General features: G+C 32.4%; 2 protein-coding genes and 2 pseudogenes across 2 annotated transcripts; 2 read left to right on the top strand and 2 right to left on the bottom strand.

Moving 5' to 3' along the window:
* Window positions 1-1,383: 1,383 nt before the first annotated feature.
* Window positions 1,384-8,286, bottom strand: LOC123882282 (annotated as a pseudogene).
* LOC123882281 lies at window positions 6,333-8,176 on the bottom strand (annotated as a pseudogene).
* Window positions 8,287-21,194: 12,908 nt separating the features above from the next.
* On the top strand, window positions 21,195-22,996 carry LOC123922655 (protein FAR1-RELATED SEQUENCE 5-like). Its single transcript, XM_045975348.1, has 2 exons — window positions 21,195-22,896; window positions 22,989-22,996. The coding sequence occupies exons 1-2, from the start codon at window positions 21,195-21,197 to the stop codon at window positions 22,994-22,996; spliced, it is 1,710 nt and encodes a 569-aa protein (XP_045831304.1).
* LOC123882283 lies at window positions 22,798-24,160 on the top strand. Its single transcript, XM_045931112.1, has 3 exons — window positions 22,798-23,438; window positions 23,529-23,618; window positions 23,733-24,160. Exons 1-3 carry the CDS (start codon window positions 23,034-23,036, stop codon window positions 24,051-24,053), a joined length of 816 nt encoding a protein of 271 aa, XP_045787068.1. The 5' UTR covers window positions 22,798-23,033; the 3' UTR covers window positions 24,054-24,160.
* The last annotated feature ends 1,690 nt before the right edge of the window (window positions 24,161-25,850 follow it).

Below are 25,850 nucleotides of genomic sequence, written 5' to 3'. Positions count from 1 at the left end.
AGGGATTGTAGGTTCAACTATCACTCATGGTACTTTTTTCTAATACTATTTTTAAAATTGTTTGCTTTATGAGTTTTTTCTATAAATAAAATCACTCATGACATTTTCTTTATGTTAGTTACACGGATAAATGATTATTTTTTATGTTGGGCTTTAGATTTTTTTTGTGTCAATAAATAAATAAATGATGTTTTGCGAACAGAGCTCGTCTTGCGCTCAATTTCGTTATTAATAAAATTTAGCTGTTAAAAAAAAGATTTTTTAAATTTTTTTTTATAAGGGATCCATTTTTATTATTTGTTCCGGGCCTCCAAAATCTCGGAGCCGGCCCTGATCCTTCCAATGATGACACGCGGCCAAATTTTATTAGCCAAAACAGGCGCGTGAGATGCACGCGCGGGGGGGAGAGAGTGGGGAAAAAAATCACGCGGAGAGAGAAGAAGATAGGGACACTTGTTAATATCTGATTGGCTGGACGGATTCTTATCACATTAATACTTTGAACTCAATTATTTCAGCGCAAATTAATTTTTTATTTTTTTACCAAAATTCATGATTTTTTTTTGCCTATAAATAGAGACTTGGTTCATTTGATTTGAACACAGAAAAAAAAAACGGATTTTTTCACTATAATAATCTTATTATTATCTTCCTATTAGTGTTGATCGTGTGTGTTAGATAATATACACCTCCATATGTGTATACATACTGAATGAATGAATCAGATCATTTTTGCTCATAATACTATTCAAGTCATTGTCTAACTCTAGGCTTGCGATTTGGATCCTCAACTGCAGCCCCCTCTGCTACTATGGCTGCTGCATCATAAAGCAATTTAACCCTATAATCAATGTCGGTTTTGATTTACGATCTGCCAATTCAGATTACAACTCAGTTTCACAAAGTGAATAAATCTCAGCCATTATTATTATTATTATTATCAACAACAACAAAATTAGCCATTTATTTTAATCCAATACCTGGCAGCTGTTTGTCGAAAAAATAAAAACACCTGGCAGCTGTAAATGCATGATGTAGTTGTAAAAAAAAAAAAAAACATAGTTGCCATCAAGCTTGAACAAACATAGTTAACTGATTTGTAGGGCAAAAGAACAAAGTTAAGCACAATGGCTTAATATTTCATGCAAAATGTATTGAAGTTCGAACAAACATATAAGTTACTGTAATTGAACACTTAAGTAAAGGGTAAATATCTTTCCTGCAGTTGTAGTCAATTGCAATAGAAAACAAATTAATTTGCAAATAGATTGATAAAGCATTATTCATATCATCACATGAGACTTCTTACCTTTTTTTTTTTTTTTACAAAAGAGGGCCGAAGTCTAATACGCAAAAAATCATAATAACCATAGACTTCCTCATTTAGTCAAAAAAAAAAACCATAGACTTCCTCAAAATAAATAAATAACCATAGTCATATACATAATGAGTGGAAAGAAGAAAATCATTTAATTATTCAGTCCTCCTATCGGCAGGAAGCTTTTCTTGTACTTTCCTATATGACAACCAAACAACCATCCTTTAACACCGAGATCCTCCTCAATCATCTTAGTACTTAAATCAACCCATGCTAGTTTACCATCAGTTTTCTGGAAGAAGAGTACATTGCTCTTCTTCCCAGCTCCGATGGGGCACCCAATTAAAGGTAACTGCTCAACAATAAAGAGTTTCGTCCATGATTCTCTCACACCAAGTTCGCCTAAAATTGATATGTGAAAAGTACCTGTCTCTAAATAAGTTGAGATCAATGCAACAGTCTCATTTAAAAGCACCAAACGTCTCTCCACAAATTTAAAGCAACGGGAATTAACATCCAAATATAAGGGTGCGGGTGTTGTAATCAACTCCTCATTACTAAAGTTAAATGATACCAAACATTCTTCAAAAATAACTGAATCATCAGTTCTAGCCCACCAATGACACACTCCATTCGTGTACACCCCAATACCTCGATCCAGCGTATAGTAATAACGATTTGGTATACAAAGATCAAGCTTCCTCCAAGAGTTACTTCTTAGAGAATATATCTCCCAAAAGGTTTCGTACAATCTATGGTGAATATAATTATCACCTATAACTAGGGGAATAGAATCTACAAATTGAATAACTTTATAGTCATTTGTTACAGGGTCATAACCAAATCCATGAAGAACATAAAAAGGGTCCCGAAGAGGTGGTGCGGACTTAAAAGGGCTGAGAGGAACAAGCTTGAATTCAGATGTAGTTGGATTCCACAATACAAGTCGTGGATTATAACTTTGTTTGAGACAAAGAATGCCATTAATACTAACAGAACCCAAAATAAAAATTTCACGGTCATACTCTTGAAATGGAGGTGGCCAATCAATTTTGACCCTATTTTTAAACTTCTCGCCAGAGAGAAAATAAAACTGAGTAGGGATATGATCATCTTTATTCGGCTCACAGCGTAGTACGAGATAGGTATCATCATAATAGTTACTACTAGACATCATGAAATTGTTGCGATACATGGTCATGAAATAAGTGTTTTGAAATAAGAAGGACCACGACTTGCATACACATTCAAATCGTTTCAAGGATTTTAGAGGCAATTTTGACAGAATATAAAATGTGATATCATCAGATATATGGTTCCTAACCCTTTTTCTTTTTCTTGTGATATAATTTTCCTTTGTTTCTTCGATCTCCGAGCATGAAACAAGGTTCCATCGAGAGAATGATGTATTACAGTTCCAAATATACGGGAAAGCCATTCCTGCACAAATAGTTATTAAAAACAAAATATTTGACTTGTTTTTGTTTCTTTATAATTAATATATATAGGCAAACGGACAACAAGCTGCGCTGCTAACCCCCTTTTTGAATGGCAAAACAAATCCTTTTAAATACTACATCTAGAAACCTAGGAGACACCACATTGCTATGCTTTCTGGGGCAAGAAAACCAAACGTGTCAAACGCAAATGGTATAATCGCAGGTTGATTTTTGAGAACACTCTCTCATGTTTGACTACTTTGCTTGAAACAGCTTTCTGTCCTACAGTAAAATCCCCGGTCGTCAATCCCACAAGTGGGGATACTCACAGCCTTTTCTTATTGAACATAAAATCTAATAACGGATTCGTTTGAGTCGGAATCTGCACGGGCCTTATTATCAGAAAGAAGCCGACTCCTCTAACGTGAGCAATTCACGGAGTAAACTTAGTAATACCGACCATTAATTAACAAATCATAAGTTTGTTAAAATATCGACACATTATTTTCTCACCGTTCTAGGCTGTAGCAAATCCTATTAGAAACTACTAGAGAATTTGTAACAACTTGAGTTTATTCAATTAGATTATCCATTTTTCCTTCTTCCAATTTAAATTATCACCTTTAATTTGAATTGCATCCAGAACTAAGCTCTACTATTTGAAGGAAAAAAAAAATATATACCTGTTTCTGAAGCCGTTAAGAACGCTATGAATTCGTCTCACCCTCCCTCTTTAACGGTGGCGGTGGCGGTGGCGGCCAAGCATGGTCTGAAGTTTCATAACTTATTGTTTTAGTCACAAATCGTCGAAGGCAATACAAGGATATGTGTAATCTAAAAATATAATTAATGAAAATTAGTAACTTAAAATATAATTATTTGAAAATTAAAGTAGTTAAAATTATTTTTTTGTAAAAAATTATTTATGTTTGACTTGGACACATATATGGCTGAATTTGATTTTTTTTTTATAAGAAATGACTGAATTTGATTGATTGCATGTCAGCATAGGACATATACACTCAATTTATGTGAGGATAGAGAAGTAGTTACCATCATCAAGACATACGCCATAAATGCATATCAGTAGATATTTAGTTTAGTGTAGTAGTTATTATGTCACACAGTTATCGATCTCAACTATCTGATTGCAAATTAACGGCCATCGTCATCGTTTTAAATTGATTTTTGATATGATGAACCATCGAATTTCAGATTAACAGTCGAGGTCGAAAATTGTGTGGAACCACATGCTTTTTCCACTACAAAGAATTCAAATTCATATCGGTAGCAAGGCCGGCCCTGTGGGTGTGCAACGTGAGCCACTGCGCAGGGTCTCAAACATTTAGGGGTCTCTAATTGTTTATATCGATCTATTAAAATTTTTATATATGTAAAAAACTTAATGACTTTGTTAACAAAAATTATTACTCATAAAAAAAAATTAGTAGACACGCTCTTAATTTTATAATAAACTTGCGGTTGATTGTAAAAAAAGAACCAACATTACAGGAAAGTTTTTTTTTTTCGCGAAGGAAATGTAAAGTTGATAATAATATTAAATTGAAGATGTATTTTAATGTTATTGATTAAAATATGTCGCTTTTAGATGTTATTTACTATGATTGACTATTTTCTATGTTATTTACAATTATAATAGATAATGACTTTTTTTAAAAAAAATATTTTAGTAAAGATCTATTTTTAATTTTCAAACAGGAACTCCAAATACTTGGGACCGGCCCTGATCGGTAGTGACACATCTTGATACATTAGCATAAAGATCATCATGGCATGGGAGAATACCAAATGTTGAATAATGGAAACATGGCTTTGGCTAAAATGAAAGAGTAAGACAAGTGGTGCACGGTGCACCAGTTGTCAATAACTCTATAACGAATACAAATTTTATAAAATCTACCGTTAAACAGAAAGTTTATATCGTATAGATCATCTATATAAATTTAAAAAAAAATTGAAAATCATTTGATATGTTATTGAGACTCATCAAAATTAACGGTTTATGAATTTTATTAAATACCGTTAATTTTGATAGGTCTCAATAACACATCAAATAATTTACAATTTTTTTAAAAATTTATATGAATGATCTATACGATATAAACTTTCTATCCAACGGTGGATTTTATAATATTCGTATTCGTTATCGAGTTATTGATAAGTGGTACACCGTGCACCACTTGATGAACTTTTTTTTTTATATAATAAAAATATAATCCACTTGATGAACTTGTGCATAATAGAAGCAGCCCGGAAACATTCCCCAAATAGGAAATTGATCAATGCATAGGAAATTGATAAATGCAACATAATCACAACCACATGTGCCTTATCCAGACATATATCTTAATCTTGTGCATCTAACATTTGATTTTTGTCTCCTAAACATAGCATTGATTTGAAGAGAAAATAAGTTAACTTGCATACCATTGACTGATGAGCTTGTAGATGTAAATTGCTCCAAAAGATCCAGCTGTGCACGAGAAGAAGATAAAGATCCTAACAATAAAAAGTCCTTAAAAAGAAAATGTGTCACCTTTTAATATGACAAAAAATATATTAAACCCTTATATTTATAATTATTATAAATATATGGGTATTTTGAATAGAGATTTATACATATATTTTTACCGAGTTTTTTATATGAAATTTTTACCTTTAATTAAAAATGATTAGTTTTTGTCAAAAAATTTATGAAACACATAAAGTAGTTTTTAGTCTTACATCTTGAATTTTTTTTCTATAGGTAAACATTAGATATTGAACAATTTACCATAATATTGGAGAGATTTCTTTCTCCATAAGCACAATTCAAATCTCAAACCACTTGAATATGTAAATTGTGGGTTTAGTAGTGTATTACTTACAATAGTAGTAAATTAATGATAATTTTGAGGGAAGCTAGAAGAGTTTTTGATGAAAAATTGGAACTTGATTGTTAAATACGGTGAGATTAATTAATGAATCTAGGAAGTTGTTCGATAATATGCCTACAAGAAGAGCTTCAAGTTACATGGAATTCTATGAATAGTGGATATGTTAGGAATGGAAAACTAATGGAGGCATTAGAATTTTTCAACAAAATGCAAGATGAAAGGCTTAAACCAAGCGTGTTTACAATGTTGTTAAATGCTTGTGCTCATTTAGGAGCTCAGGACTTAGAGCAAATAAGTAACTTGCACAACAAGTTAACTAGTTATTGGCTATTTTGTTAGTTAGAATAGAGCTTTTATGTTGTAAGTGCTCATGCACATTAGATAGAGCTTGTATATATAATGAATGAATGAGATCATTTTCACTCATAATACTATTCAAGTCATTGTCTAACTCTAAGCTTGAATCTTCAAAATTATTAAAGCAATATTCTATAAGTTTCATTGGAACTATTTTGCAATGATAATTGCTCCTTTCGTTCCAAAACTTTAGTCATTTTAGAGTTTTGCACAAGGATAAAAAAATCATAAAGATTGATAGGTTAAGTCATTTTTACCCTTACTTTATTAAAAAAGAGAAAATAGTTATGATAAGTGCAAATAAATTAATTTGCAAATAGATTGATAAAGCATAATTCACATCATCACATGACTTCTTACTTTGTCTTATACTGAATAATAGTTATGATAAGTGCAAATAACAATCCACTTTAAATACTAGACTATATAAAATCAAATACAAGTAAAATCATAATAACCATATGGGATATTGCCCTCAGCTGTATAAAATAATAATAATAATAATAATACTAATAACCATAGTCTTCCTAAAAATAAATAAATAAATAAATAAATAAATAAATAACCATATACCTAATGGTTGGAAAGAAGAAAATCAATTAATTATCCATTCCTCCTATTGGCAAGAAGCTTTTCTTGTACTTCCCTATACTACAACCAAACAACCATCCTTCAAGACCGAGATCCTCCCCAATCATCTTAGTACTTAAATCAACCCATGCTAGTTTACCATCAGTTTTCTGAAAGAATAGTATATTACTGTTCTTCCCAACTCCGATGGGGCGACCAATTGAAGGTAAGTGCTCAACAATAAGGATTTTGGTCCATGATTCCCTCACACCGAGTTCGCCTAAAATTGATATGTGAAAAGTACTTGTCTCTAGATAAGTTGAGATCAATGCAACGGTCTCATTTAAAAGCACCAAACGTCTCTCCACATATTTAAAGCAAGGAGAATTAACATCCAAATACAAGGGTGCAGGTGTTGTAATCAACACCTCATTACTAAAGTTAAATGATAGCAAACATTCTTCATAAATAACTGAAACATCAGTTCTAGCCCACCAATGGCACACTCCATTAGTGTACACCCCGATACCTCGATTTTGGGTATAGTAATAACGATTTTGAAAACAAAGATCAAGCCTCCTCCAAGAGTTACTTCTTAGAGAATATATTTCCCAAAAGGTTTCGTAAGATCTATGGTGAAAATAATCATCACCTATAGCAAGGGGAAGAGAATCAACAAATTGGATAACTTTATAGTCATCTGTTACAGAGTCATAACCAAAACCATGAAGAACATAATAAGGAGTCCGAAGAGGTGGTGTGGAATTAAAAGGGCTGAGAGGAACAACCTTGAATTCACATGTAGCTGGATTCCACAATACAAGGTGTGGATCAAATTTTTGTTTGAGACAAAGAATGCCATTAATACTAAGAGAACCCAAAATAAAAATTTCACTGTCATACTCTTGAAATGGAGGAGGCCAATCAATTTTGACCCTATTTTTTAACCTCTCGCCAGAGAGCAAATAAAACTCACTAGAGATATAATAATCATTTTTGGGCTCAGCATGTAGAACCAGATAGGTATCATCATAACAGTTACTACTAGACATCATCAAATTGTTGTGGTACATGGTCAAAAAATAATTGTTTTGAAATAAGAGGGCCCATGACTTGCACACACATTCAAATCGTTTCAACGATTTTAGAGGCAATTTTGACAGAATAAAAAATGTGATATCATCAGATATATAGTTCCTAACCCTTTTTCTTTTTCTTGTGATATAATTTTCCTTTCTTTCTTCTTCGATCTCCGAGCATGAAATAAAGTTCCATTGAGAGAATGATGTATTACGGTTCCAAATATACGGTAAAGCCATTCCTGCCTGCACGAATAGTTATTAAAAACAAAATATTTGACTTTGTTTCTTTACTGATATAAATAAATATTGAGCATGAAAATCTAATAACCGATTCGTTTGATTCCGAATCTGACTCCTCTAACACTTGATTTTCTCACTGCTCTAGGCTGTAGCAAATCCTATTAGAAGAAACTACCTAAGTAAGTTTATTGAACTAGATAATCAATTTTTCCTTCTTCCAAATTAAATTATCACTTTTAATTTGAATTTGAAGAAGAAAAAAAAACCTGTTTCTGAAGCCGTTAAGAACGCTAGGAATTCGTCTCACCCTCCCTCTTTAACGGTGGCGGTGGCGGCCAAGCATCGACGGTAGATAGATCTGAAGAAAAAGAATAATTTTTCAATAACTTATAGGATTTGCGATTCTGATAGGGCTTTGGCCTCCCCTTTATAAATCATAATAATAGCTGCTGCGAAAATTACAATTTAGCCCATCGCTTTCAAACCCTCCAAAAATTTGGATTTTTTCTTTTAATTGCCCCTAATTTTTTTTACAACAATACCCGTTGTTTCAAAAATATTGCTGTAATACTCCATTTTTGGACAAAAACCGACGCTTGAAGTCCCTTCTGATGGCGAAACTGACAACGACGCCATGCCCATACAATGGCGGAACTACCAATTATGCCATTGACCATCTTTTTTTATTTCTTTCTTGCTTTTTCAATCTAGATCCAACAAAGAACAATTCAATCCAATGAGTTATGTTGTTCATGCTATAGATTTAAGACCAACTTTCTTCCCCAAAACCATCGCTAGTTTCCTCTAAAAACGATGAAGATTGAACGGTTGTTTGACATGGTGATGGTGGCGACGGTGGACGTCGCGGTGGTTTTTCCGGTCGATTTTTTTGGGTTTAAGGTCGTTTTTTGGGTTTTCGACTAATTTTTTGGGTTTTCAGCCGATTTTAGAGTTTATAGTCGATTTTAGGTTTTTCGGACGATTTATGGTTTTTGACCGATTTTAGGTTTTTCCACCGATTTTTTTTGGTTTTTCGGCCAATTTTTGGGTTTATGGTCGATTTTATTAAAATAAATAAAATTAAATGAAAGAAATTAAATTACATTATCCAAACAATTGATGGAATTTCAACACTTTATCCAAACACTGGAATTTGAAAATCAAGGGAATTCAATTGAATCGAGTGTGTTTGGATGAAAGAATTTTTTGAGGTAAAGTAATGTTTTGAGAGAATTCCATTGTTTGGATGATAATTTGAAGAATTTTCAAAATGACGGAAATTTATGAAGTATTTTGTTCAAGTTAAATTTAGAGAATTTCAAAATGACACCTAAAACCAAAGAATTTGAAATTCCTTCTTCTCTATAAACTTTTAAAAATTACTAATTGATCGTAAAACCTAAAATTAGCCGAAAAACCTAAAATCGACGATAAACGCTAAATCGGACGAAAATCCAAAAAATCGGAAAAAAAACCTAAAATCGGCCAAAAGCCCAAAAATCAACTATAAACCCTAAAATCGGCCGAAAACCCAAAAAATTGACAGAAAAACCTAAAATCGGCCAAAATTCCAAAAATCGATTATAAACCCTAAAATCGGCCGAAAACCCAAAATATCGGCCGAAAAACCAAAAATTGGCCGAAAATCCAAAAAATCGACTATAAACCCTAAAATCGGCCGAAAAACCTAAAATTGACGAAAACCCAAAAAAACGCCAAAAAACCAAAAAATATGCCGAAAAACCCAAAGTCGACCCTGAAGCCAAAAAACTACAATCTCTTTCCCATTTCTTCCCTACTTTGAACAGAAGACGATAAAAAGCGGTGGGTCCACAGTTTTAAATCTTTCTTCTATTTCTCTTACATTCCAAACAAGAGAAAACTACAATCTCTTCTCTCTTTCTCTCTTCCTTATTTCTCTTCAAACAAACAGTGCCTTAATTTGAACCAAAAATAAATTTTTTGTATCCTACAATTCAAAACATAAGCAAGTTTTGTATCATAGGATCCGAACAAGAGGAACTTTGGAACATAGGTTGCAAGACCCTGTTTTATGAAGAAACCGCAATTTGCACATAAATAAAAAAATCAAAGTGAGAAGGGGTTTGCTAGAAACGAAAAAAGGTTTGTTCATACCAAAATCATCAATCAACAACTTCAATCATTTCTTGTTCATTCTTGATCAATCCAATTTCAACACAACAAATAAGTGTTTTTTCTATCCAAATTTTAACGCCATGGAAAAATCAACAAAATTTTTGTCTGATTACTGTTAGAACTTATGAACAATGAATGGATGAATGTGAATGAACAAATTGTGAGAAAGAATGAGAGAAAAAGGGTAAATTCATTAATGATCAATTGAGATATCTTTACAATGGTGTAGTATGGTTTTTATACACAAAACCAATGAGTTAGCATTAACCAACTATGGTTACTTATTAACATAGCAGTTAACTCAACTAACTAACCTACACACTAACTAATTCTGTTTTACTTGTAAAGCAAGTAACAGCTTTTGCAACAACCAAACTAACTCAATTTTAACTAACTTTGAATTATTCTCAACACACCCCTTTAATTCAAAGTCTCAAGGCTTTGAACATTCATCATTCTTCTTAAATCCTTGAATCTATCAATCTTCAATGGCTTAGTGAGCACATCTGCCATTTGCTTTTCTGTGTTGCAGTAAGTCATTTTGATCTTCCCCTTTGTAACTTGATCTCTCAAAAAGTGAAACTTTGTTTCTATATGTTTGCTTCTTCCATGAGCTATAGGGTTTTTGGCCAGATTAATGGCTGATTTGTTGTCAATCATTAGCTCTACTTCTTGTTCAATATCAATCTTCATTTCCTGCAGTAATGCTAGCAACCAGATTCCTTGGCAAGCAGCATTGCAGGCAGAAATGTATTCTGCTTCACATGTGGATAAGGCAACTACACTTTGCTTTTTTGAACTCCATGAGATTGGACAATTGAACAATGTGAAGATGTATCCCATTGTGCTTCTTCTTTCAACTTTATCACCTGACCAGTCAGAGTCACAATAACCAACAAGCTTCTTTTGGTTCTCATCTGTTTTGGTGTACAAAACACCATAGTCAATTGTGCCCTGTAGGTATCTTAGGATTCTCTTCACTGCTTGCATATGTGACAGTTTAGGTGATTGCATAAATCTGCTAACAATCCCTACACTCTGACATATATCTGGCCTTGAATTGCAAGCATATCTAAGGCTTCCTACCATCTGTTTATAGTGAGTACTATTCACAGATTTGCCTTCATCATCAACATTCAAATTTGATGCAGTTTCCATTGGAGTGTTAGCTGGATTACAATCCATCATGTTGAATCTCTTTAGTATATCTGAAGCATACTTCCTCTGATGTATCAGCATACCACTACTTGTCTTAGTGAATTCCAGCCCAAGAAAATATTTCAAACCTCCTAAGATGGTCATGTCAAATTCTGAGCTTAGCAGACTTGTTAGCTTCTTAACTTCATCTTTACTGCTGCCAGTTATTAGTAAGTCATCAACATATAGGCACACTATGCAAAGTCTATTCTGTGATGTACCTTTGACATAGATTCCATGTTCAACAGTGCATTTTGAGTATCCATTTTTGCTGAGAAACTCATCTATTCTCATGTTCCAAGCTCTTGGTGCTTGTTTTAGGCCATACAATGCTTTGTTCAGCTTCAACACATGATCTTCCTTTCCTTTAACTATGAAACCCTGAGGTTGTTCAATATATACTTCCTCCTCAAGTTTGCCATTGAGAAATGCAGACTTGACATCCAATTGAACAAATTCCCAGTCAAAATGATTTGCAATAGCAACAACTAGTCTCACAGTTTCAATCCTTGCCACAGGTGCAAAGATTTCAGTAAAGTCAATACCTTGTTTCTATAGGAATCCTTTGGCAACCAATCGTGCTTTGTACTTTGCTATAGTGCCATCAGGTAGGTATTTCAATTTGTATATCCATTTGACTGCTATAGGCCTCTTGTTTGCAGGCAGATGGACCAAGTTCCATGTGTTGTTCTTTTCAATTGAGGCTATTTCTTCCTCCATTGCTCCCCTCCATTCTTCATATTTTGCTGCTTGTTGATATGTCAAGGGCTCAGTGTCTACATATAATGCAAAATGCACTATATCACCATCTGGTGTGATCATGTCATCTGGGATTGTTTCATACCCTTGCAGATTTCTGTTTGGAATACCTCCTCTTTCTGATCTTCTTAGTACAACTGGCTCATTTGCAGTTGTTGGAGGTGTTAGCATAGTGTTTTCTTCAGTTGCTTCTTCATCAAGTAACTGAAATGGAACATACTTTTTATCTTGTGCTGTATTTCCATTCCAATCCCAGCTCTTATCTTCTTCAAAAGTGACATCTCTGCTGCTGGTTACCTTTTTTGTGATTGGATTGTAGAGTTTATAGGCACCTGCAGTGTGATATCCTATCATGATCATCATTTCACTTTTATCATCAAGTTTCTTCCTCTTTTGATCTGGTATGTGTCTGTGACAAAGACATCCAAATACCCTAAGATGCTTCACTGATGGTGTGTGACCTGACCAAATTGCTTCTGGTACCTTATCTATTTGCTTTGTAGGACATCTGTTCAGAACATAGCAGGCTGTAACTACAGCTTCACCCCAAAAGCTGTGAGGTAGATTCTTTTCTCTTAGCATGCATCTGGTCATATTCATGATAGTTCTATTCCTCCTTTCAGCCATTCCATTGTGTTGAGGAGTGTATGGAGCTATTATTTCATGCTGAATTCCATTTTCTGAACAAAATGTCTTGAATTCATTTGAGGTGTATTCACCACCACCATCACTTCTTAGAATTTTAATCTTCTTTTCTGATTGCTTTTCAACTAACAGTTTGAATGATTTAAAATTCTGAAGCACTTCATCTTTGCTCTTCATTAAGTGAATCCACATCATTCTGCTGAATTCATCAATGAATGATACAAAGTACTTGTTTCCTCCTAAAGATAGTGTGTCAAATGGACCACATACATCTGTATATACTACATTAAGTACCTGTTTAGCTCTCATTGCAGTATTCTTGACAAAAGACTTTCTTGCTTGCTTGCCTATCAAGCAATGTTGACATATATCTCTAGGGATCTTAATTGCAGGTAATCCATTGACCAGTTCATTGTTTTGCAGATAACTCAAGCTTTTAAAGTTCAGATGACCATACCTCAGATGCCATAACCAAGCTTGGTCATTGATCTTTATTGTAGCCAGACATTGGGATTGATTTGCAGTCAAGGTGACTTGGAATGTTCTGTTCTGAGATAGAGGGGCTCTCAGAATAGTGTTGTTCTGAGAATCATACACTTCCATGATGTTATTCTCCATATGCATAATGAATCCCTTCTCTAGTAACTGTCCCAAACTTAGTAAATTTGTTTTCATGTCTGGTACATATAGAACACCAGTGATGATGGCTTGATTTCCTTTCTTGCCTTTGATCAACACATCACCTACTCCTTCAGCTGGAATTGTTCTATTGTCTGCAAACCTTATTTTAGTTTTTGATGAACTGTTGAAGTTGATTAGCCAATCTCTATGGCTTGTCATGTGATTGCTGCAACCTGTGTCAAGATACCAATGTTCTTGATCATCTTCAATATCTGTAATGGTAGCCATGTACAGTGTTGGATCAACCTCTGAGTCACTATCTTCCTGAGCAATATGTGCTTCAGCCTTATTCTTTCCTCCATACCTTGGAACCTTCTTGCCTCTGCAATCTTTTGCAAAGTGACCAAACTTCTGGCAATTATAGCACTGTATGTTCTTCAAATTGAACTTCCCTCTCTTATCTTGATTTGATGCAGTGCCTTGAGATGAAGATTCAGCTTGATCATTGTTTTTCTTTGAGTTATCTTGTGAATTATTATTCTTCTTGGACTTATCTTTCCCCTTCCATTTGCTATTGCCTTTCTTTTCTGCATGAGCTTGCAATGCTTGATCAGTGGCTCTATCTTTTGTTCTTTCCATGATTCTTTGTTCATGAGACTCCAGTGTACATTGTAATTCATCCAATGTCAATGTTGACAGATCTTTGGTTTCCATTATTGCAACAGTGATATAATCAAACTTAGGAGATAAAGTTCTCATAACCTTACCAACAATGGTTTGATTGTCACAAGTATCACCACAACTCTTCATCTGATTTGTGATGTTTGTGATCTTGTTAAAGTAGTCTGCAATGCTTTCATTGTTTTCCATCTGCAGCAGTTCAAATTTCCTTTTCCAAGTTTGTAATCTAACCTGCTTCAGTTTCTCATTCCCTGAGTGTGCTTTCTCAAGAATGTCCCAACATTCCTTAGCTGATGTTGCATTCTCAATCTTCTGGAAATTCACCAAATCAACACATTGATGAATGAAGAACATTGCTTTGAAATCTTTCTTCTTCAATGCACGATGTGCATTCCTCTGATTGTCTGTTGCATCTGCTGCTAATTCAGTGATAGCAGTTTCAATCACATCTTGTACTTCTTGAAACCCAAATATCACTTTCATTTGCTTATTCCATCGATCCCAATTGCTTGCATCAAGAATTGGCAATTTCCCACCAAAACTGTTGCTGAGTGTTTCTAGTTGACTTGTCATCTTCTTCCTGAGTTAATTGATCAAATTGCAGTGAATCTTGATCAATTCTTTAATGCCACGAACCTTGAGGCTCTAGATACCAGTTTGTTAGAACTTATGAACAATGAATGGATGAATGTGAATGAACAAATTGTGAGAAAGAATGAGAGAAAAGGGGTAAATTCATTAATGATCAATTGAGATATCTTTACAATGGTGTAGTATGGTTTTTATACACAAAACCAATGAGTTAGCATTAACCAACTATGGTTACTTATTAACATAGCAGTTAACTCAACTAACTAACCTACACACTAACTAATTCTGTTTTACTTGTAAAGCAAGTAACAGCTTTTGCAACAACCAAACTAACTCAATTTTAACTAACTTTGAATTATTCTCAACAATTACATGTTGGACGCGCATGAAAAATGAAAAAAAAAACTAACATAATACGAGTGTCGGAGAAGTATTGGGTGATTAATGATCTTTGATGATGAAAATAGAGGAGAGAAGACTGATACAATATGTGTTTCCTCTTAAATAGTGAATGTTAAATTATGATGTTCTTTATATATAGCCAACTATGTCTTTTTTTGTGGTAGCGATGATGTTTTTTTGGGATAGTACTAATTATGTAATTGTCACTTGTTCGCTTATTTTGACTAATTTGAATTGAATGTTAATTTATTATCATTATCGATTCTAGTTATGTTTATATATTGTGCATTTATATATTTAATTTTAAATTTAATTTTTAAATAATGTATCGCGACTGTATCTTATCGAGAATTTTGAAAAAAAATTGTATCGATATTGTATCGTATCAATATCATGTACATATCTGGGCTTCATAGACAGCCACGATCCACTGAGATTCAAACATTAACACTTCTAAAAATAAATATTTAATAATATTTATAATTCAAATAAATGCACGATAAAAAAATACTTGAGATTTATCTCTCTCTTGAACTTCTTATCCTTAACAATTACTAGTAACAATGAACAATTTATCAGTCATTTTGCCAAAAAAAATCGGCGACGCCTTTCCAAAAAGGACACTTAATTTGACAACTATAGGTTTGAAGTTTGAACGAGTGATCGAATCGGACGCTGTGCCATTGATTGAATTTCATTCAATAGGCTCTTAGGGGTGATTCCTATTTCCTAAATCCATATCCAATCCAATTCATCACATCTTCAATTTTATTGCAGCTTTTTTGTTGGGACAACACGTGTCATGTTAATCTAATTTTTCCCATTCATAAATCTATTTAATGAAAAACTAGTATAACTTACCCGTGCATTCGCACGGGTTAATGTTCAATGAAAAATATGAATAATTAAACTTTTAATATTTTGTTATTTTTTAATTATTGAGTCAGAAAAAATATTTTGTGATTTTTTAATCATTTGTAAAATTAATTTGAATTTAATTTATATGCATCGTCGGTGTAAAGTTATTTTGCACATGCATCCAATAATATACCGACACATCATATATAGTAATTAAAAACACATGATGTGTCACATTCATTAAATGACGTGGCAACGCGTCATTAAATGCATGTGTAAAAAAAATTACACCAACGATGCACAACAATTAAACTCAATTAATTTTACATTTAATGTAATAATTTATTTAAATATGAAAAATATTGTTATCAATTTTGGAAATTTTAAAGAGGAATGGCGGAATGGAAAATGATATTCCACTTAAACAACATGTTATTTTTTTCCCCGTTTCATACTCCCACGTCCCCGTGTGGAAAAATATTCTCATATGTGGGAATAAAAAAAATCTATAGAATCTTCAAAACTCAGTATCTATTTCAACAATAAATAAATGCCAGAATTTTTTTTATAAACAATAAATGCCAGAATTTCAATCTACCATAAAATGGCGAGATTGGTCCATATTTGACACCACAAATAAATTCATCAATAACAACTATCCCAAAGAGACTGCACTTTCACCATCACTTAACCCATTACATTGTTCACAACACAAGAATGGTGAAATTTTTAAACATTTAGTCTCCTGCAAATTTGTAAATTATATGTAACTAAAATATTTCTTCACCTTTTGGTACAAAACTTAATATGTTTGTAATATAACATATGAACACCTAATTACTCAATCCGTTGCAATCTTCAAAAACAAAATCCAATATAATATAGATCACCTTGTTCAAAACTAAAACATAAAAGAAAATTTACAATAGAAAAAAAGATAAGATAAAGGATAAACTTAACACTATTGAGAAAATACATCATTTGATCAATTTCTTAGTATATCCAACAATTAAACATATAGGCCACATTTTAGCTCATATATACATTTTTATTGATATTCCAACTTTCATTTTGCGAGAATGTGATGCATTTCTTCCCGTCTTTCAATTGAATTCCCTGCCGAAAACAAAAAACGGATTAATAAAAAAAATGATAAACATCAAAATAAAAGAATCTAAATAATAAAAAAGAAACATAAAAAATCAGGCAAAAAAGAAACATAAGAAAAGTTGAACAAATCCGTCAAAAAAAATATTGATCAAAGAAGAAGAAATTAAAAATAAAATAAAAGGGACAATAGATAGAAAAATTAGTGAGTATTAGAGGAAAAAAGAGAGGAGAAAATGAGTATAGAAAAATGTGATTTATTTTATGTTTTAGACCATATATATATCTTTTATATTATAAGCTTGTATACACAAGCAAACTCTAAACCCTAATTTGTTTTCCATGTTTTCCCTCCATTTTATCTTGCAATTTTTATTAAAAAATAATACAATTTTGTCTTGACTAGGATTCAAACCCGCAACCCTTACATGCAAGGCAATATTTCCAACCATTATGGCAAGTATACCAATTGTGATTAAAATTATGTGCAATAATTGATAAGCACCATCAATTTTAAAAGTATACCATATCAAAATTATTGTTGACTATATTATTCATCACGAAATATTTTTATGTCTTTCCTGATCAATGATTTTTTTTCTACCGGATCATAAATTTAGAGAATAATTATCACGTGAGATTTGGAAAGTTATTATCACGTGTAATTTGGAAAGTTATTATCAAACTCAATTCTGCTAAATCAATTTTTTTTTGCAATACGACCAAACACAACCATAGTCATGTCACTAATCACATTCATTATTTTGATTTTAACATTGCAGATTTAATATTAACCGATGATCAATTGATACAATATGCACTAGCAGACCAATTGTGATTTAAATTATGTCCACAAAGTGTTAAGCTCCATCAACTTTCATAGGAAAGATTTCATACAACAATTAAGAACCATCAATTTTCATTGCACAATTTAAACAATTAAAAACCGATAATCTCTTATATTATAAGCTTGCTAACATAAGCTAACCCTAAACCAGATTTTTTCCCCCTCTCATTTTCTCTTTCTTTTTATTAAAAAAATACAGATTTGTCATCGAACCTGCATCCCTTACTTACAATAAAACCTTTCAACCGCTAAAACATGTGCTTCAATTATGAAAGAATTTAGGAATCCTAATATGTTAACCCTGTTTTCAATAAATTTGAATGGTGGAATTAATCACAATTTTTATTTATTTATGGATGTCTACTTAAGTTTATGTTCTTGATTATGTCTTTAATTTTTTTTAACCTTTAATTATCATCAATTTTTTAACCTTTAGTTATCAGCAATTTTTTTTTAATAAGTAAACAAAACGACGAGGTTCCAAAATTATTTAAAAAATATATAAAATATAAAATAAGCACATAAACAAATATAGAATAATTAGTCCATGAAATTCCCTATACTACTCTTATTGAAAATGCTCTTAGAATTTTTGTATTTTATTTTTTATTGTTACATATTACACCTAATTAGACCCATGCTTTGTATTTTATTTTTTATTGTTACATATTACACCTAATTAGACCCATGCACCGCATGGGTCAAAGTTCTAGTACACCGAATAAATGAATCATATTTTGATTTTATATAAGGAAATTTATAAAATAAGCCAGTAATAAGCCAATAATTAATATAAAAACTTCTCTAAGAAGTGAAGACTCCCATAAAATATCAATCAATTTAATTCAATTAAATGCTAATAAGGTGGGATTAAAAACAAAAATAATGTATTCATAAAAAAAAGGAACAAAATAAGAAATTAATTTATAAGAATAAACAATTTCTATATATGTTTATAATTGAGCATTGATGACTAATACTTGAGAAATGTTTGACTTTTAATTATTATTAATATTTAATACTGAATGCAATGTTCAAGGAAAAAATAATCAATTGATTTGAATCAACAAAATTTATAATAATAATAGAGGACCAAAATAAAAATTAAGGAATCTATTAATTTAATTTTAAAATAAATTATTTTCATATTTTTTGTGCATGTATATAATGTAAAAATAATTTGTTGTAAAACTACTCATTTATGTTAAAGGTAATTTAGACAAATGCACTCAAATAATAATCCATTTTTTTTTACTAATCAAATAATACAGTTAAAAAATAAGAATTGAAAAGCATTGTTGATATTTTTCAAACGAACAAAGAATCTCAACATTGAATGTTGTTCAAATTAATTTATAAGAATAAGAAATTTCTATATATAATTATAGTTATAATTGAGCATTGATGACTAGAGAAAACTCCTAAATATATTTAAATAAAAAACATAAAAGGTCTGGTTAAATGACACGTAAGACATAAATAGATGTTTAATTGACATGTAGGATGATTTTTTTTTACACCTAGTAGGGCAAGAAATAAGGCATTAAATTCGATTACGGAAAAATCGTGCATTTGATGATATTAGGGTTAAAAGAATTGGGTGTCTGAGGCGGCACAATTGGTCATGTCTCTAAAAGATCTGAAATTGATTTTTTTTTTTTGCGCTAAAATTTAATTTCAAAAGTATCCGCCAGAATTAGAAGTTAACTATTTATGGTGTCATTGATTGAATATTTGATTTAATATGGTGCAGGTATTCACAATCGAATATTAATGAGGTCAACCATGAAGATTGAAGTGAATGAAAATAGAATGTCCATCAATTTAGGGCTTATTTGAAGTTCAATGTGTGATGGCAGAAATCAATCATAAAAAAAACGTGTATCAATCTGCACCTTGACATATGATGGCAGAATTCATCATAGAATGTCCATCAATTTACTATTAAATTAAATTAATATTATTCCACTGACAAATTATTATTACTATCAGAAGAAAAAAAAACGTGTATATAAAATTATTATTATTATTATTATTATGATTACTATTTTTTTTTGCTACAGAAAGTACTATTATGACTATTAATTACAAAAAAAATTATATGTCTATTGTTTCTTTCAGTGCAATAATAGTATACAATTATTCAAAATAGAAATATTATTTTTTATTATATACAATTATTTAGAATAAAATTATGACCTTTATAATGTGTCTTTCATCCGAAAAACATGTATTAATTATTATGCAATTGACAACTAATTCAAAATATCATATACAATTTGTACCAAAAAAATTCAAAATATCATACAATTAAATATTACTATACATTTAATATTTTTTTTGACAATAATACTATACAATTATTCAGAAAAAGAAATTTATTTTTTACTGTATATAATTATTTAGAATAAAAATCCGACATGAATGTTATATATATTTATAAGTAATAGAACATTCTAATTCAAATTCTAAGTGCATTAAATGCTAATTTGTCTTGTGGAAGAATTAAATGCTAATTTGTCTTGTGAAAGAATTCATAAGAAAGAACTCTTAAGCATTTGCCACATAGGAAATGTCAAACCATAAGAGTGCCACCTATTACATAGATTAAGGAGAGGTTGCCACTTGGGAGAAAAATTATGAAAGAGAAACTTATAAACATATAAATAATAAGGAAAATTCTAGGAAGAAGTCAAAAAACTCACTTCTTGAAAGAAGTCGCCACCGTGTCCAATTAATGAAACAGTTGAATTAGTCAATTGCCACATAAGATTATATGGTGTAGAAGGCTTACCATACATCTTCATGTTGCAAACAAGTCCCTAACAAATTAAAACTTACAAAATTACCCCAAACTTAATATTGTTTTATTAATCATAATTCCCAAATAATCAAATCAAATAATCAAATCAAATAATCAAATAATCAAATAATCAAATCACAATATCTGTTGTTTCATTGTTCGTATTTCCCCATTCACCAGCCAACCTGTTTGTTCTTCGTCCACCATTGTTGAACGAAGTGATTTCTTCAACTTCGTCGTTTCATCGTTCATCAACATCTTATTTTCTCACCACCCAACCTCATTTATCTTAGACTCTATCGTTCTCCTCCACCATTGTTGAACGAAGTTCGAGTTCGACATTCAAAAATCAGATGCTCGTCTCGTATTGAGTCGTATTAAGGTAAACGATTTACAACTTTATTTGTAATTAGGTATTAAGATATAATGATATCAAATATTAATTTGGGTTTGTTAAATTTGATTTCAATTTGTGAATTAGGGTTTTCTAGTGGAGGTCGTAAATTAATTTGGGAATTAGGTTAGATACCTTTTGATTTTAGTGTTTAGGTAATATGGTGGTTTTGTAATTGATGCTGAGCTGAGTTTTGTTTGGTGACAACTTGTGTTAATTCAGGATAACAATGGAAAACTATGATGAGTCTGCTGATGTTGATGTTGATGTTGATTCCATTCATTCAAGTGAACGTGATTCATGGGACGAGGAGTTGGACGATGAAGAAAGTTATTCGATATCTAATATGAATCAAAGTTCAGTGGATGGCGATCATTCAGCTGATAATGGCAATGATGATGGAGATGCAGTTGGATGCAATAGCCAGATAAGGTTTGATACCATAACTGCTGAAGAAATTCGTTCTATGGAATTTGCCACTCTTAATGAAGCTTATGACTTTTATTACCGTTATGGTAAGTATAATGGTTTTGCTGTTAGGAAAGGTGATAGTAGGGTAAGAGGTAGTGAAGGTAATAAAGTAATAAAAATGAAGCAGTTTGTATGCAACAAACACGGTGTAAGAGAGAAGAGACACTTAGTTAGGGTAGATAGGAAATTAGAACATAGACGGTTGACCCGCACTAAATGTGGAGCCAGGCTTCGTGTGAAATACAAAGCTGAAAAAGATAGATATGTAGTTTCAGCTTTTGAAGAGACTCATAACCATGAATTAACCCCAGCTAGGTTTGTGCACTTACACCCCGTATATCGTAAAATTTCTGAAGTAGATAAGGCTCAGGTGGATAGTCTTCAGAAACGTGGCATTAGAACATGTCATATAATGGGGTACATGGTTGCACAGAAGGGTGGATATGCTGATGTTGGTTTTACAAAGAAAGATTTGTACAACTATTTTGATAAAAAAATGCGTGCTGTTATTAAAGATGGTGATGTTGCCGCAGCTTTAAACTACCTGAATATGAAGTCGTCTAGTGATCCCATGCTTTATGCTGAGTATGCTGTAGACAACGTTAATGGAAGAATGAAGACTCTTTTTTGGGCTGATGGGATTAGTAGGACCGACTATTTTTGTTTTGGTGATGTGCTTGCATTTGACACGACTTACAGGAAGAACAAGTACAACTATCCGTTGGTTGTATTTTCAGGGTGTAACCACCACTCTCAAACAGTAATTTTTGGTGCTGCATTGGTGTCAGATGAAACGACGGAGACGTATAAGTGGGTGTTGAGGTGTTTCCTAGAATGCATGGAAGGTAAACAACCAAAAGCGGTGGTAACAGATGGGGATGGGGCAATGAGAGAGGCCATAAAACAGATATTTCCCGATGCTAACCATAGGTTATGTGCTTGGCATTTGAATAAGAATGCAAGTGAGAATGTGAAGAACGGAAATAATTTTTTGGACGGTTTTTCAAAGGCCATGTACTCAAATTTTACAATAGATGAATTTGAAGAGTATTGGTCACAAATGATTAAAGAAAATGGAGTGCAAGGACATCCTTGGGTAGTCAAAACGTACGAGAATAGGTCACTGTGGGCTACTGCATATCTACGAGATAATTTTTTTGGACGTATAAGAACTACGTCGCAGTGCGAAGCTGTTAATGCAATAATTAAGAGTTATGTCAGGAAGCAAGGATGCATTTTTGAATTTATGAACAACTTTGATCAGGCTTTGAGAGATTATAGAAATAATGAGTTGGTTGCTGATTTTAAATCATCGTCTACAGATCCTGTGTTGTCGACGCAACTGCATGTGATTGAGAGTCATGCTGGTAAAATATATACGGCGGAGCTTTTCAAAGAAGTTAGACATGAAATATTGAAAGCCGGTGAATTGATAGTTAGGGAGAAAAGCGAAGTCGGGGGTAGGAAGGCTTATAGATTGACAAAATATTGTAAGGATGGTTATGAAAGAAGTGTTGTTTATGATGGTTCGACATTTGAGTGTTCATGTAAGAGGTTTGAGTCCCGTGGCATTCCGTGTTCTCATATTTTTTACGTAATGAAGGAAGAACACGTTGATCGTATCCCAAGCAATTTGGTTTTGACGCGATGGACCAAGGATGCAAAAATTCAGTTTTTGAACACCAGCAATTTTAATGATAATGTTGATTTGAATACGATTGCCGAAGCTCGTTTTGGTTCATATTGTACTGTTTTAACAGAGTTCTGCAAAGAAGCTTCAAAAAAAGATGGTGTTTATGCACAAATAATGGAAGACCTGATGCAGCTGAAAAAAAAGTATTGCAGTAAAGATGATGATGCAATCGGTACACAAAAGTCAGCAGTAGGCGATCCAGTTATGGTTAAGTGTAAAGGTGCTCCAAAGAAAAAGAATAATGTCGCAAAATCTGGCAGGCGCCGTTCAAATGGCAAAAATACAACTCCTAATTCGAAGAGATGTTCGGTAATTGTAATAAATCATTATTTGTTTGTCAGTTTTATATAATGTTTTACTGGTTATCGAGCATTGTAATTGATATTGTTAAATTTGCAGGGTAAACAACAAACGACAGAACAAGTGGCAGAACCGAATGTCGATTTGTACTCGGTGTCGATTTCTGATTCTGTAAGCCAAATTGCTGAGGTATTATATTTGTATTTTTTGTTATTTGGTTATTATATTCTGAAAGCCAAATTGCTGATTTGGTTTTGGTTTAAATATTGCGTAATTATATAAGCAATTATGTTGATTTTTCAGAAAAGGAAAAGAAAAGAAGCTTGCAATGTTCAAAGAAGTGTGCAAAACAAAACTTTGTATCCGCCGAGATACCGCGCTGCTACCGTTACGACACCTGAACATATGGAATTACAGAGCACAAGCAGAATTATGAATCAACAACTGTATCCTATGATGCCTATCGTACATCCGATGATTCAACCGATGCCCCTACAACCCATATACCCAATGTATGGACTGCAACCTGGAATGCAACAAGGAATGCAACATGGAACGAATGTTGGTCAAAGTTCATGCTATGGTCTGCTACAACATGTTATGAAATCTGCTAAGAATGATTGACTATTTTGAGTAGATTTGAATGTATTTTGGTAATAGTTAGGTAATGTTTATGGATGATTTTGGGTGTAATGTTTGTGGATAATTATTTTGGAGATATTGAAACAAAATTAAAGTTTGGGATTCGATGTTTGTTAAATTTAATTTTTACAAGTTTTATTAAAGTTTGAGAAATTGATGCAAGTTCATATTGTTTGCTGAATATGAACACTGATTCAGGCTTATATTGACGGTTGGAAGGTTTTCTTGATGCAAATTTTATAAAACTGAAGGTTGAATGTGATATTATTTTAAGATTCATAATGCATAATAATGCAAATGGTTTACAAGTGTGTCAGTGGTTTAAGGTGTTTCATATTGCAAGCAGGATGTGGGTTCGAATCTTGTTTGCTACATTTTTAAATTTGTTTTTAACTGTTAACTGCAGTGGAAATAAATTAAAAAAAAAAATGGAACATAGGAGGTTCGAACCAGGGACCTGAACATGATGGACAAATAACATATCCGCTAGACTGTGACAATTTCATTTGTAAATGTTTCATTCCGTAATTATATATTTATACACTTAGATCATGTTTCAAAAAAAATTAGATCTATATTTAGTTTCTATAACACATTTAAATTACATTAAATTAAATAAAAAGGACCAAACATAAAGTCATTTTAAAATAAGTGGATTACAAAAAATAAATAATAATAAATATCCCAACTTACTCAAATTAAACGAGGCATTATTAACGATAGGTTTTTGCCAAGGGTTAAATTCCTATTATCTCGTCAATACGACATATACTCAATCAAATGAGATGATTTGCACATTAAAATGAAATAAACTAAATATTCCACCTCGCTCGAATTTGACTCGTGCGTTATTGTCGGAATACTTTTTCTAAATGTGGTTATGATCCGATTCACCCGAGCTACTCTACGACCTATTATCTCGTCAATACGACATATACTCAATCAAATGAGATGATTTGCACATTAAAATGAAATAAACTAAATATTCCACCTCGCTCGAATTTGACTCGTGCGTTATTGTCGGAATACTTTTTCTAAATGTGGTTATGATCCGATTCACCCGAGCTACTCTACGACCTATTATCTCGTCAATACGACATATACTCAATCAAATGAGATGATTTGCACATTAAAATGAAATAAACTAAATATTCCACCTCGCTCGAATTTGACTCGTGCGTTATTGTCGGAATACTTTTTCTAAATGTGGTTATGATCCGATTCACCCGAGCTACTCTACGACCTATTATCTCGTCAATACGACATATACTCAATCAAATGAGATGATTTGCACATTAAAATGAAATAAACTAAATATTCCACCTCGCTCGAATTTGACTCGTGCGTTATTGTCGGAATACTTTTTCTAAATGTGGTTATGATCCGATTCACCCGAGCTACTCTACGACCTATTATCTCGTCAATACGACATATACTCAATCAAATGAGATGATTTGCACATTAAAATGAAATAAACTAAATATTCCACCTCGCTCGAATTTGACTCGTGCGTTATTGTCGGAATACTTTTTCTAAATGTGGTTATGATCCGATTCACCCGAGCTACTCTACGACCTATTATCTCGTCAATACGACATATACTCAATCAAATGAGATGATTTGCACATTAAAATGAAATAAACTAAATATTCCACCTCGCTCGAATTTGACTCGTGCGTTATTGTCGGAATACTTTTTCTAAATGTGGTTATGATCCGATTCACCCGAGCTACTCTACGACCTATTATCTCGTCAATACGACATATACTCAATCAAATG

This window comes from Trifolium pratense, linkage group LG4 (genome assembly GCF_020283565.1).
Source record: "Trifolium pratense cultivar HEN17-A07 linkage group LG4, ARS_RC_1.1, whole genome shotgun sequence".
NCBI classification, from domain to species: Eukaryota; Viridiplantae; Streptophyta; class Magnoliopsida; order Fabales; family Fabaceae; genus Trifolium; species Trifolium pratense.
The sequence above is the reverse complement of the archived record's forward strand: the minus strand, read 5'-3'. Positions and strand labels throughout refer to the sequence as shown.

What these genes read in the sequence shown, in the direction of transcription:
- LOC123882283 (XM_045931112.1), top strand. Translation starts at nt 23,034, where the DNA reads ATGAAGGAAGAACACGTTGATCGTATCCCAAGCAATTTGGTTTTGACG. An exon ending in CTAATTCGAAGAGATGTTCG is followed by an intron (nt 23,439 to 23,528) that starts GTAATTGTAATA and finishes TTAAATTTGCAG; the next exon opens with GGTAAACAACAAACGACAGA. An exon ending in CTGTAAGCCAAATTGCTGAG is followed by an intron (nt 23,619 to 23,732) that starts GTATTATATTTG and finishes TTGATTTTTCAG; the next exon opens with AAAAGGAAAAGAAAAGAAGC.
- LOC123922655 (XM_045975348.1), top strand. Translation starts at nt 21,195, where the DNA reads ATGGAAAACTATGATGAGTCTGCTGATGTTGATGTTGATGTTGATTCC.